The sequence below is a fragment of the Carcharhinus amblyrhynchos genome, chromosome 7 (assembly GCF_965287045.1).
Source record: "Carcharhinus amblyrhynchos chromosome 7, sCarAmb.v2.hapA, whole genome shotgun sequence".
NCBI lineage: Eukaryota > Metazoa > Chordata > Chondrichthyes > Carcharhiniformes > Carcharhinidae > Carcharhinus > Carcharhinus amblyrhynchos.
The window spans coordinates 56,774,038-56,787,419 of NC_137330.1; the positions used below are offsets into that span (position 1 = coordinate 56,774,038).

The window sequence follows — 13,382 nt, forward strand, 5'->3', positions numbered from 1 at the left end:
AGTGGTAGAGGCTGCCTCGCTAAATATTTTTAAGACGCGGGTTGATGGGTTTTTGATAAGAGAGGGGATTAAGGGTTATGGGGAGAGGGCGGGAATGTGGAACTGAGCCACGACAGATCAGCCATGATCTTATTGAATGGTGGGGCAGGCTCGAAGGGCTAGATGGCCTACTCCTGCTCCTATTTCTTATGTTATGATCAACTGAATGATGCTTTTTCAGTACTTGGTACAGCCTTGCGCCATGAAGGAAAGGAGCACAATTTAGAAAATTCTGATGCTGACCAGAGCTTTGAGAATGGACCATGCCATTATCCTGTCTTTCCAAATGCTCATCAATTGTTTAATAAAAGTGAAAGTTCTAGTTTTTTCCATTTTTATTATAATTCCCAGTTATAGTGCATCCTTATGTGGAATGTTCTGTACGCAGGTGGAAGTACAGCAATGCTACGTATCTGAAGAAAAAGGGTTCTAGTAAGAAAATGTTCAAATTCAGGGTTACCAGACTGATATGTCTGAAACATAAGGTAGTGCTAACATTTACCTTTTCTAATTCCTCTAGGATTATGACATGTTGTACAAGGCAGGTGTTTGCAGCATCTTTGGTCCAGGTACCAGAATTCCAGTTGCAGCTCTACAGGTGCTTGCTGACATCGAGAAAAATTTGGTCAAGAAGCAGCAATCAATGTGATTGTGGATGCTAGTGAATACTTTTAATTTCACAGATATGTCATGAAACTTGTTTTCAGTGATAATCAAAAATAACGAATTACATTTGCCTTCTGTACTTTCTGGGAAAGTTTGTAGATTATCATTATAACTTTGTATTTCAGTTCACTTATCTATGATCTGAATTTCTACAGGTATGTGTAAATGGAATGTTGATACTTAAAATGTAAGTTTAAGCTAAATGCCTAACATTGATATTTTCAGAATTTAATCACATTTACATGATTGAACAGTTACAGTCATGTCTAGCTGGAAAATAAAATGCTGAAAATGTTTATTTTTGGTCTATTTCTAACTTGTTTTATAGTATCATTACCATAAAAAGACATTTCAGAGACTTGAGGAAAGTTGGTAACGTGCTCAAAGAGATTAGGAGAAGTGCACAAAATCTAGTTCAGACAGTAAGGTTTTGAAGTAGGAATTCAAAGAATCAAAGTGTGCTGGAGATGAGGTAAGGGAGCAAATTCTATATTGTAGATGTTAGCAACTGAAGATTTGGTTGCAAATGATTGACAATGAGTAAGACTACGCCCAAAGACCAGAGTTGGTAGAACAGATGTTATAGTCTGAACTTGAACTATTTCATAAAAATTACAGTACAGAGGATGCTATTTATCCCATTGTTTGTGGGCAGAAACTGAGAATTTTGGAACATAGAGCACTTCCTATGCCATGGCAGTTACCTCTTAAGAGTTCAGCTGCACCTTCAGTCACCTACAAATTATGGCAGCCAGTGTTTGACACCAAGGCCTGGTGACAACAAAAGGAAGAGCTGGGCTGTCTATCTGATACATAAAAGCAGTAGTGGAATGCCATCAGCAATGCCTCACCAAATCTTCCAGATACAGTGTCGAACAGACACTTGTGTCTATCTATCTTGAAGTCAGTTCCACAAGCATTCAGGCAACATTCCTGTAAAGTTAACTTTGATGGATTGGCTAATTTGTCCACATGGCTGAACCTTTTCTCCCTTGCCATGTCTTGTTATCTCAACTTTCAAGTGGTCAACATTAAGGGAGGACAAAAAGTGCTTCAAAGATACTCGAGTTCTTCAAGTGGAGTAGCATTGACTGTAATGGCTGGGAGGAGCTTGCTATTAATTGTTCAGAATGGCATCTCCTTATCCATCAAGTTGCATCATGCTTTGTGTCCCAATGCTTTAACGATGAGGCAGAGCTACAGTAAAGGAAGCAAATCCTGAACTCCAGCTCCCACAATCTTTGGGCCCATGGGGCAGAATGTCAAAAATATACCTGCTCAGTTGCATGCAAAACTGATAGCAGAAACCCAATACCCTCATTGGATGTCATCCTTGAATGCAGAGTCGTCTGGTTATTTTGCTGGATGTTCTCCATCTTGGTCCCACAGAATTCCTACACAGACTACTCCCTCAGGTCAAATTCTCACCCCCTCCTCTCCCAGGAGGCCTCATTCTCACCTTCCCACCCACCCCCTCCCAACCAAGGGCTAACCACCTCGCCTCCAAAATCCTACCTACTCTTACTCTCTCCCTGAACTGTCAATGACTTTTAAATTTTAACTTAGTTCACAGCAGCTAGTGCTGTTAAAAGGGTATGTATGGTCTCCTTGTATTAGACTAAGCTGCCCTCAACACTCGGCTATGGGAAGGCACTGCACTGGCTGGATCTCACCTAGCCCAGATAGGAAGGTTGGAGATAATATGGAAAAGAAGATTCAGGTAAGAAACTAGGAGCAGAGTGGCAATCCAACTCTGATTGCGACTCTTAGGAAGTTCAGATTCCTATATCTTATGTGGCTCAGTGTCATTTCATTTTATGTCCTGACATGTGTCAGGCCATTTCATATTGTTATAGGCAATGTATGAAAATAAGTTTTCTTTGAATATTCCTACCTTCAAATCTGCATATGTACTGTTCTACATGCTGAAATTCCTCAAGTCATAACTACTACAGCATTGCCTTCTTTGTGTTCTTTCCCACAATCTCAACATAAAATAGCCAACTTTAAGTCCTCCCTTTCTCCTATAATCTACAGAACTTTAGAACCAAAGATGTACATCACCTAATCAACACCTCTCTATTCTTCTCTACCATTTTCAACCATGATGATGCTTGTAATGAAGGGCATTGGCTTCACAATGTTTCAGTGGTTTTCTTGGTGTATTCAAAAACACTCATTCTTCTCAAGTAGCCAAAGTAACAGTGGTGTCAAGATGATTTATCAAACCATAGCTATCAATGAAAAATAAAAAAAACAAAGGCAATTAAAGTTTCAGCTTTGATTTCAAGTAATTAGCATGTACCAATACCTATCCAATCATAGTTAAGGTTACATCATACATATATAAGGGTATAATGTCCAATTAAAACTTGTGCATATTATCATATTAAAAATAGCTATATCTCTGACCAATGGTGTATCAATCTCCCTTTCCATTGTTCGTTGTTCTAATGGGCAGTAGCTGCACATCATTCAATTAGTCATTGACCATTATCTGGGCTTACTTTAATCAAAACCTGTCATGTGCACATAGCTTTCCTTGTGACTGAGGTCCACCTTGTAGCTTGTGATTTTTAACCCTTTCAGCAATATAGAAATTACAATAACAGGCCACATTAATAATTTAAAAACTGAAAATGACTAACTTTAATTTTTCATTGTTTTAATAAATTTAGAAAATAATTTGCAACACAAATGTATAACAGGAAGCATGAAATAATTAGTCTATTAAACAATAGATCTTATATATGTACATTTAATTGACAGACAATTAAATAACTTGCATGTTGCAATGTATTCATGGATCAAGTATTAGCTTACATGAAAAACATTACAGATTACATCGACACAAAATGCGCATTACAGCATTAATATACATTTAATATTTATTACAGCTGTCTTCATTTATCGTGCACCAAATATAGATAACATTTATTTTATACCCAATATTTAACCTTTAGTTTAATGCAAAATAATTGTTAATAAGATATTCCCTGCACTGTGTCCAGACTCTGCTATTATCACATTTTTTCCTTTTAGTCAATGATTAATAGAGAATATAAATATAACTCAGTGGATTCTATTGCCATAATCAAACTAGATTATAAAAAGGGATATACATTTATTCACAATATTGATCGGTATTGTGCCAGGTACAGGAAAAAACGTTTTCACAATAATAGTGTAGTTACAGTTCACAGAATAATTAGGTATCAGTGAATGAACTCTGCTAATAGCACGTGAGGGAAAATCCTGGCCTGAAATGGAAATAGTAAAACTGGACATTTTTGAAAATTACATTTAATCATATGACAAATCTACATTGGTAAGATCATTACTGCATTTAAATTATAGGTATGAGTTTTTTTTTTGTAAATATACTTATTTTCCATTACAATTCACTTAGCTTTGGGACAGCAGCTTGGCCTCAGAGTAAGCAAGAATTCTGTAGAAATGTAGAACAGTTTGCTGGAGGGGTACAACAGTTCTTGGCAAAAGTTTTCTTAAGTTTTTTTTAAATATAACTATGCCGGATATAGTGGTGACAATATACATATCACACATCGATTTTGACTAACTAGGTAAATGTACATTGAAGACAGAGGTGCAGTCCTGAACATTAACCACTGTCAATGTTCCACCATACTCATTACACTGAAGAATATGATTGATACAGTCCATGGAGTGAGGAAGAATAGGACCTGTAATTTCTAAACTGTAAGAGTCTGTCGGGCCAAGGCAACCCTGGACTTTTCCACAGGTATTAGCAACCTACAAGACGGAGAAAACAAAAGTCTATAATTATATTGTATATTACATATGATAAATACTCTGGAGTGTTTTCAAAAGGCTTAACAAAAGTGGTTACATAATGTTGAAATAATAATACAGCAAAAGAAGTAGTAAGGAAATAATTGTGAGCATTTCTTTCTAAGTTCTTACTCCCCTTTATACTATGTTCAGTGACCTCAATCCAAATAGGCCTGAAGCAGCAAATTTGCAAAACTCCAGACCCCAATCACCATACAAATGCCCTCTACCCTTTAAACCACCATGTGGAGTATTCAAGTAATCAGTTCCATAGCAACCAGCCTGAAATTGTAATATGTAAATGCCATTCCATTCCTGATATGTTGGCAATGATTTAAATTTAAAGGCTGATGGAGCTAACGAATAGAAAGGAACTGTTGCTGTGCAATAATAGCATGAGTGTTCCCACCAGCCCCTCAAACTACAATCGTCTAACCTCACCTCTCTCTCCCTGTCTGCCTACCTACCAGAGCTCCCAACCTGTAATGTATCCCAGTTACTAGGGGCTGTTGCCAATAGTCGGGGTCTACTACTTCTCACTGGTGGTTTACCCACCTGGCAGCTGAATCAAATTGGCTGCTGGTCAGGAAACAGTTTAAAAAATGATAAGACCCTGCCTTTAAATTAGCAGACTATCACATCCCTGGCATTTTGTGACTTCCTCCAACCCTTGCAAACAAGACTCCTCCTTATCTCCGTGAATACCAAGGCTATCATTTTCTCCCCCTTTGATGTTAAGACCACATCTAACAGCAAATCAGATTTGTAACCAAAGCAAAACAATAATGCCCACATATAAATACACACTGCCTCAGTTCCCCCCTCAAAGTAAATTCTATATTTACTATTTGCTTTTCTTTTTAAATTACTAAGTGAAAAGTATTTTTTTAAATCATTTTGACAGATGATTTTACAATTCTTTGATTCATGCACTTTATTCAATTCATGCAACAGAAACTTACCTGAAGCAATTGTAAAGAAGCTCCGGGGAAGGCCACAGGGCAAAGCAGTGTGGGTGGCAGTCCTCTTTGTACGCCCTCTTGTGCAACCATATGTGGTGAGTTCATTAGAAAGGTTATTAAGGATGTTATATAGGGCCCTTCTACTACAACCAGAAATTTCAGTTGTGAATCCTGATATTGCCGGTGCCTGATCAGAATAAATTAAGGATAATACTTCCAATAATTGAATTGAATACAAAATTATTGTAACACTGCTGGTAAATTATTAGCTTACATTGTACATTTGGTTTTGTACATGTTGCTGTGGGATTTTCCTGTTTTCAATGCAGAGGAAAAGAAATATTTGTAACAACAAACAAAGATCACATTATTATAATTAGTCCCAAACTGATGAATATAGAAGTAATGCATTAAAATGGAAAACATAGGGGTGAATTTTTCCATTCCACCCACCACAAGAATCGTAGCGGGCGAGGAGCAGACCACAGAAAGACCCTTTTCCAGTTTTGGAGTGAGTGCAGTCAGAAAATCCTGCCCATGCAGTTAATCATAGGAATTCACAGCATAGGAGGCCACTTGGTCCATCATGTCCAGATGAGCTGACAAGGAGCCGTGCAGCCTAGTCCTCCTTTCCAGCTCCTGCTCCATAGTTTTATATTTTATGACACTTCAGGTGCATATTGATCTACTTTCTAAACATTGAGGGTTTCTGCCTCTACTGCTGTTTTAGCAAATGAATTCCAGATCCACAAACCCCTGTACAGGAATAAACCTCCCTCAAATCCCCTCTAAATGTCCTGTCACTCAGGTTTATGCCTCTTGGTTATAGACCCCTCAACCTAGGGAAATAGAATATTCCATCCACTCATAATTCTATACACTTCAATCAGGTTCCCACGCTGAGCTTTCTTTGCTCCAAAGGAAACAACCTGAGCATAATCAATCTGATCTCTCGTCCAGACAACCTCTTTGTAAATCTCCTCTGTACCCTACCTAGCACAATCAAATCTTTCTTACAGTGCAGTGACTGGAATTGCATGCAATACTCCAGCTGTAGACTAACCAGCACAGTTCCAGCATAGCCTTCCAGTTCTTATATTCTACGTTTTGACTAATGTATTAATGAAAGTTGCATTCAAATTTTATTGGATCATAAAATAGCCATACTAATAAAATGAACAACAAAGTGTGAAAGTAATGTACTGGAGAGATGGAATAAACAAGAACAAAGGGAAGCATGATTAATGACAAAATATCAATAGGTTCCATGCTCCATTACTAGCTATAGAAAATAATAAACTGTATAGAAATTTAACTGATACTTGTCAGAAAAAATGATAAGTATTCTTGTCAGCTATTGATAGTTGTATGTCTATTTATTAGATTCAGTTTACACAGGTTTGTTTAACTTATTTTAGTGTCGTCATACAAAGAGTAGACATGGCACCAATTATGTAAATCTAGTCCATAAGAGTTTAAAAGGAGAGATTTTGGACTGCTCTATGTGTACATATTCAAGAGAAAATGGGAACAAAATAGAACTGATCTGCAGATTTTTGTGATTTCCAGGTTGGTATGAAGTAAGTTTGTTTAAGGACTTACTGATCAGTTTCACTGTTGAACCTTCCACTTGCCAGCAAAGCTTAATAAAGGACTAAGTTGTGCAGTGCCTTTTTTGAGAAACCGGAACTAATTACATCCATATGCTTTAAAGACTGGTCTAATAATTGAGTTAACATTTCTTTAAAAACCTTCCTATTTCAATAGTTGCCTTGTCTGGTTACTTCCTGTTATTCATATCCATTACTCTTAATTCAATAAATGCTTTGAATTATTACAACAATAAAAACAATTTAAAAACCCTCTACACTTATAATAAATTTTGCAACATTCATTTCTTGTTATTCAAAGCTTGTGTCATAATAAACATTGGTTGTATTCTTCACTCATGTTTTAAAATATGAATCTTAACAAGTCACAATAACAAAATTAGATCACAGAATGTTTGCATAAATTGCATGAATGATATTGCAGAATCAAATGTACTGTAACGTGTTTTGGTGGAGAGAAACAGTTAATGTCCTGTTCGACGATCCTTCATCAGAAAGCCATAGACCTGAAATATGAACTCAGTTTCACAGTCTACAGATGCTGCATAACCTGTTAAGTATTACCAGCATTTTCTATTTTAATTTCAGATTTGTGGCATCTACAACACTTTTGTATTAATTTTTGAGTACGATAATAGGGGTTGATTCAGAGCACAGAGGCTAATTATAACATCCCCAACAACATCAGAACTAAAAATCAATTAATTTAAAGAAAACCCAGGAATCAAACCTAGGACCTTGATGAACTCCACAGTTCAGCCACCAGGAGTATTGATGGAAAATATTTTTTGTACATGGATCTTCGTGTCTAATGAATAATTTATTCTGTTTACCTTCAATTCCAATAACTTTCTGAAAACTGGACAATATCTGAATTAAATTATGGGCTCTTGAGAAGTTTGACACCAGTAATACTCCATCGTATAAATTACCATAAAGGTGAATACTAATAAGCTGGACACCCATGATTTTTTTGGCATCTTGCTGGAGAGTAAATTCCAATAACATTGAAAAGGATACGGATAACATTCTGATGAGTCTGATGCAGGAATTTCTTCCTGAGGTTCTGTCTTTATGGGTGGAAAAGACTTCTGTGAATGTGAATCAGTAACTGCTTTTTTAATATTTCCTATATTATTCCTATTAAAAAGAAGATTAAAATATTACATATGATATACAGTGCATCTGATTAATAAACAAAGTTGCTAGTTTAATTACTTATGCGGTTATTCATTCATCGAGTCAATTGAGTATTAAATCTGGTCTTAGAAGCTAAACATTCAGATTCCAGCAGTTTGCACTCAGCTTTTCAACCTTGGAGCTGTTTAATTAAATGTCATTCAGAAACAGAAAACTAAGGTTGTGCTGCCATAGTATCTGCCAATTGCCACCTCTGGCTGGCAAAGGAAATGTGGCAATGGTACACCTACACATGCACAATGGTGCTCAGTTTGGGTTCCCCCAGGGCCACTCAGCTCCTGTTCTAATTTTATTACAGCCTCGCTCCAAACATAGATGAAAGAGCTGAACTCCAAAGGTGGGATTCTCACAGTAACTTCATTGCAGTGTTAATGTAAGCCTCCTTGTGACACAAATAAATAAACATTGAAGAAACAGAAATCAGAGCTGAAAGCTTGAAGATGACTGGCAAAAGAATTGGAGATGTGGGCAGTGAGTGGTTGCCATCTGAAAATGTCCCTTGACTGGTAGTATTGAGAACCCATGCCCTGGGGTCCAGGGTTCAAATCCCAACATTACAGCTGGTGGCAATTTCAATTCAGTTGATTTCACAAAAAAGGAAATCCACGTTTTAATTTTTAAAAATCTGTAATATGAAGTCATAGTGACTGTGAAACTCTCATGGATTATTATAAAAACCCATCTGGTTCACTAACGTTCTTGAGGGAGGGAAATCTGCCGTCCTTACCCTGGTCTGGTCTACATGTGACTCGAGAGCCACATTCAGGGGGAAAGCAAAAGAGAGGGTGCTGGAGGGTCTCGGCGGGCCTGGCGGCATCTGTGGGGAGAGAGGGGAGCTTAGGTTTTGAGCCCAGATGACCCCTTTGAACATAAGAACATAAGAAATAGGAGCAGGAGTAGGCCATCTAGCCCCTTGAGCCTGCCCCGCCATTCAATAAGATCATGGCTGATCTGTCGTGGCTCAGTTCCACATTCCCGCCCTCTCCCCATAACCCTTAATCCCCTCTCTTATCAAAAACCCATCAACCCGCTTCTTAAAAATATTTAGCGAGGTAGCCTCCATTACTTCAACGGGCAGAGAATTCCAGAGATTCACCACCCTTTGAGTGAAGAAATTCCTCAACTCCGTTCTAAACCGCCCCCCCTTTATCTTGAGACTGTGCCCTCTAGTCCTACTGTCCTTTCTGAGCGGGAAGAGCCTCTCCACCTCTATCCTATCCATCCCATTCAACATTTTATACGTCTCAATGAGATCTCCCCTCATTCTTCTAAACTCTAACGAGTACAAGCCTCGTTTATTCAGCCTCTCCTCATAGTTCAACCCCCTCAACTCCGGCATCAGCCTAGTAAACCTCCTCTGCACTCCCTCCAAGGCCAAAATATCCTTGCGTAAGTGCAACGACCAAAACTGCACACAGTACTCCAGCTGCGGCCTCACCAGGGCCCTATACAGCTGCAGCAAGACCTCCCTACTTTTATTATATTCAATCCCCCTCGCTATGAAGGCCAGCATCCCATTTGCCTTCCTGACCACCTGCTGCACCTGCAGGCTGGGTTTTTGCGACTCATGCACAAGGACCCCGAGGTCCCTCTGCACCGTCGCATGCTGCAGTTTTTGTCAAAGCTTTGTCAAGGGGTCATCTGGACTCAGGACATCAGCTCTTTTCTCTCCTTGCAGATGCTGCCAGGCCTGCTGAGATTTTCCAGCAGTTTCTCTCAGGGTTTCAGATTCCAGCATCTGCAGTAATTTGTTTTTATTCAGGGAGAAAACGCTCTGCTGGTTTTAGTCATACCTGGCACAAGGGAAGATGGTTCTGGAGGGTCAGTTATCTCAGCTCCAGGAGTCTCCCAGGGCAATGTCCAAGGCCCAAGCATCTTCAGCTACTTCACCAATGACCTTCCTCCCATCATAAGGTCAGAAGTGGTGGTCAGCTCCATTTGTGACTCCTCAGAATTTAATGGAATTTAATGTTGGCAAGTGCGAGGTGGTCCACTTTGGTAGGAATAATGGTAGGAAGGATTATTACGTGGAGAAAAACTGCAGCAGGCGACGGTGCAGAGGGAGCTCGGGGTCCTTGTGCACGAGTCGCAAAAACCCAGCTTGCAGGTGCAGCAGGTGGTCAGGAAGGCAAATGGGATGCTGGCCTTCATAGCGAGGGGGATTGAATATAAAAGTAGGGAGGTCTTGCTGCGGCTGTATAGGGCATTGGTGAGGCCGCAGCTGGAGTACTGTGTGCAGTTTTGGGCGCCGTACTTACTCCCTCCCTTGGAGGGAGTGCAGAGGAGGTTTAATAGGCTGATGCCGGAGTTGAGGGGGTTGAGCTATGAGGAGAGGCTGAATAAACTAGGCTTGTACTCGTTAGAGTTTAGAAGAATGAGGGGAGATCTCATTGAGATGTATAAGATGTTGAATGGGATGGATAGGATAGAGGTGGAAAGGCTCTTCCCGCTCAGAAAGGACAGTAGGACTAGGGGGCACAGCCTCAAGATAAAGGGGGGGCGGTTTAGAACAGAGTTGAGGAAGAATTTCTTCACTCAAAGGGTGGTGAATCTCTGGAATTCTCTGCCCGTTGAAGTGTTGGAGGCTACCTCGCTAAATATTTTTAAGAAGCGGGTTGATGGGTTTTTGATAAGAGAGGGGATTAAGGGTTATGGGGAGAGGGCGGGAATGTGGAACTGAGCCACGACAGATCAGCCATGATCTTATTGAATGACGGGGCAGGCTCGAAGGGCTAGATGGCCTACTCCTGCTCCTATTTCTTATGTTCTTATGTGAATCACTGCACTAGATATCAAGGCTGCACTTGACTAAATGTAGTATCAATGAGCACTAGCAAAACTGGAGTCAATGAGATTCAGGTGGGGGGAGTCGCCATTGGTTGGGAAAAGGAAGATTGTTGTGATTGCCAGTCATCTTAAATTCAGTTCCTCAGGGGAGTGTGCTAGGCCTCACCATTTTCAACTGCTTCATTTATGACCTTCCTTCCATCATAAAATCAGAAGTGTGAATGTTCGCTGATGATTGCACAATGTTCAGCACCACTTGCAATTCCTCAGATACTGACAAGTCCGTGTCCAAATACAATAAGACCCCGACAATAACCAGGGGCTTGGGCTGACAAGTGGCAAGCAACGTTTGTGCCACACAAGTGTCAGGTAATGATCATTTCAAATAAGGGAGAATCTAAACATTGCCTCTTGACATTCAATGGCATTATCATCACTGGATCCCCTTCCATCAATATCCTGGGGATTACCATTGACCAGAAACTCCACTTGATTAACCACCCATGTGATACACCCACAGTGCTATTAGGAGGGAGTTCTAAGATTTTAACTCATCAACAGTGAAGGAGCAGTGATATATTTCCAAGTCAGGATGGTGAGTGGCTTGGAGGGGAACATGTCCATTGTATCTGCTGCCCTTGTTTTGGTCACGGAACGTGCTAAGGACCCTTGGTGAGTTCTTGCTTTGCAGCTTTTAGATGGTATACAGTGCTGCTGCTACATGTTGATGATGGAGGGAGTGACTGTGGAATGGATGCCAATCAAGCAGGCAGCTTTGTCCTGCGTGATCCTGTTGTTGGAGCTGCACTCAGACAAGGGGAGAGTATTCCACCACACTTCAGACTTTGCCTTGTAGATACAGTCATAGAGGTTTGCAGGATGGAAACAGGTCCTTCGGCCCAACTTGTCCATGCTGCCCGTAAGCTAACCCAAATGCCGCATTTGACCCATATACCTCTATACCCATCTTACCCATGTAACTATCTAAATGCTTTTAAAAGACAAAATTGTACCTGCCTCTACTACTACCTCTGGCAGCTTGTTCTAGACACTCACTACCCTTCATGTGAAAAAATTGCCCTCTGAACACTTTTGTATCTCTCCCCTCTCACCTTAAACCTATGCCCTCTAGTTTTAGACTTCCCTACCTTTGGGAAAAGATATTCACTATCAAGCTGATCTGTGCCCTTCATTATTTTATAGACCTCTATAAAGGCCACCCCTCAGCCTCCTACGTTCCAAAGAAAAAAGTCCCAGTCTATCCAGCCTCTCCTTATAACTCAAACCAACAAGTCCCGGTAGCATCCTAGTAAATCTTTTCTGCACTTTTTCAGTTTAACAATATCCTTTCTATAATTGGGTGACCAGAATTGTACACAGTATCCAAGTGTGGCCTTAGCAATGTCTTGTACAACTTCAACAAGACATTCCAACTCCTGTATTCAATGTTCTGACTGATGAAACCAAGCATGCTGAATGCCTTCTTCACCACTCCGTCCACCTGTGACTCCATTTCAAGGAGCTATGAACATGTATCCTGAGATCTCTTTGTTCTGTAACTCTCCCCAACACCCTACCATTAACTGAGTAAGTCCTGCCCTGGTTCTATCTACCAAAATGTATCACCTCTCATTTGTCTAAATTAAACTCCATTTGCCATTCGTCAGCCCAATGGCCCAATTGATCAAGATCCCATTGCAATTGGAGATAACTTTCTTCACTGTCCACTATGCCAGCAGTCTTAGTGTCATCTGCAAACTTACTAACCATGCCTCCTACATTCTCATCCAAATCATTAATATAAATGACAAATAACAGTGGACCCAGCACTGATCCCCAAGGCACACCACTGGTCACAGGTCTCCAGTTTGAAAACAATTCTCTACAACCACCCTCTGGTTCTGTCAAGAAGCCAATTTTGTAACCTCACCCTGGATCCCATTAGATTTAACCTTATGCAACAACCTACCATGCAGTACCTTGTCAAAGGTCTCGCTAAAGTCCACGTAGACAACATCAACTGCACTGCCCTGATCTACCTTCTTGGTTACCCCTTCAAAAAATTAATCAAATTTGTGAGACATTATTTTCCACTCACAAAGCCATGCTGACTGCCCCAATCAGTCCTTGCATCTCTAAATGCCTGTAGGTCCTGTCTCTCAAAATACCTTCCAACAATTTACCCACCACAGATGTGAGGCCCACTGGCCTGTAGTTCGCAGGCTTTTCCCTGCAGCCCTTTTGAAACAAAGGCACAAAATTTGCCACTCTCCGATCTAGAGGATAGTGGACAGACTTTAGGGAA

At 40.2% G+C, this 13,382-nt stretch overlaps 2 protein-coding genes across 2 annotated transcripts in view; one reads left to right on the forward strand and one right to left on the reverse strand.

The window, feature by feature from the left end:
• The window catches only part of mmut (methylmalonyl CoA mutase), a 41,869-nt gene extending 40,866 nt beyond the window's left edge, over positions 1–1,003 (forward strand). The window contains exon 12 of the mRNA XM_080192366.1: positions 560–1,003. Coding sequence (XP_080048492.1) covers positions 560–688 — 129 coding nt within the window. The 3' untranslated portion in view covers positions 689–1,003. The remainder of the gene's footprint in view (positions 1–559) is intronic.
• A 2,444-nt stretch (positions 1,004–3,447) lies between these two features.
• LOC145344967 (protein downstream neighbor of Son-like) overlaps positions 3,448–13,382 on the reverse strand; it is a 33,057-nt gene continuing 23,122 nt past the window's right edge. The window contains exons 7-9 of the mRNA XM_080192367.1: positions 8,111–8,230; positions 5,481–5,667; positions 3,448–4,479 (exon numbers count right to left, since the gene is read on the reverse strand). Of these exons, the coding sequence (XP_080048493.1) occupies positions 4,282–4,479; positions 5,481–5,667; positions 8,111–8,230 (505 nt within the window). The 3' untranslated portion in view covers positions 3,448–4,281. The remainder of the gene's footprint in view (positions 4,480–5,480; positions 5,668–8,110; positions 8,231–13,382) is intronic.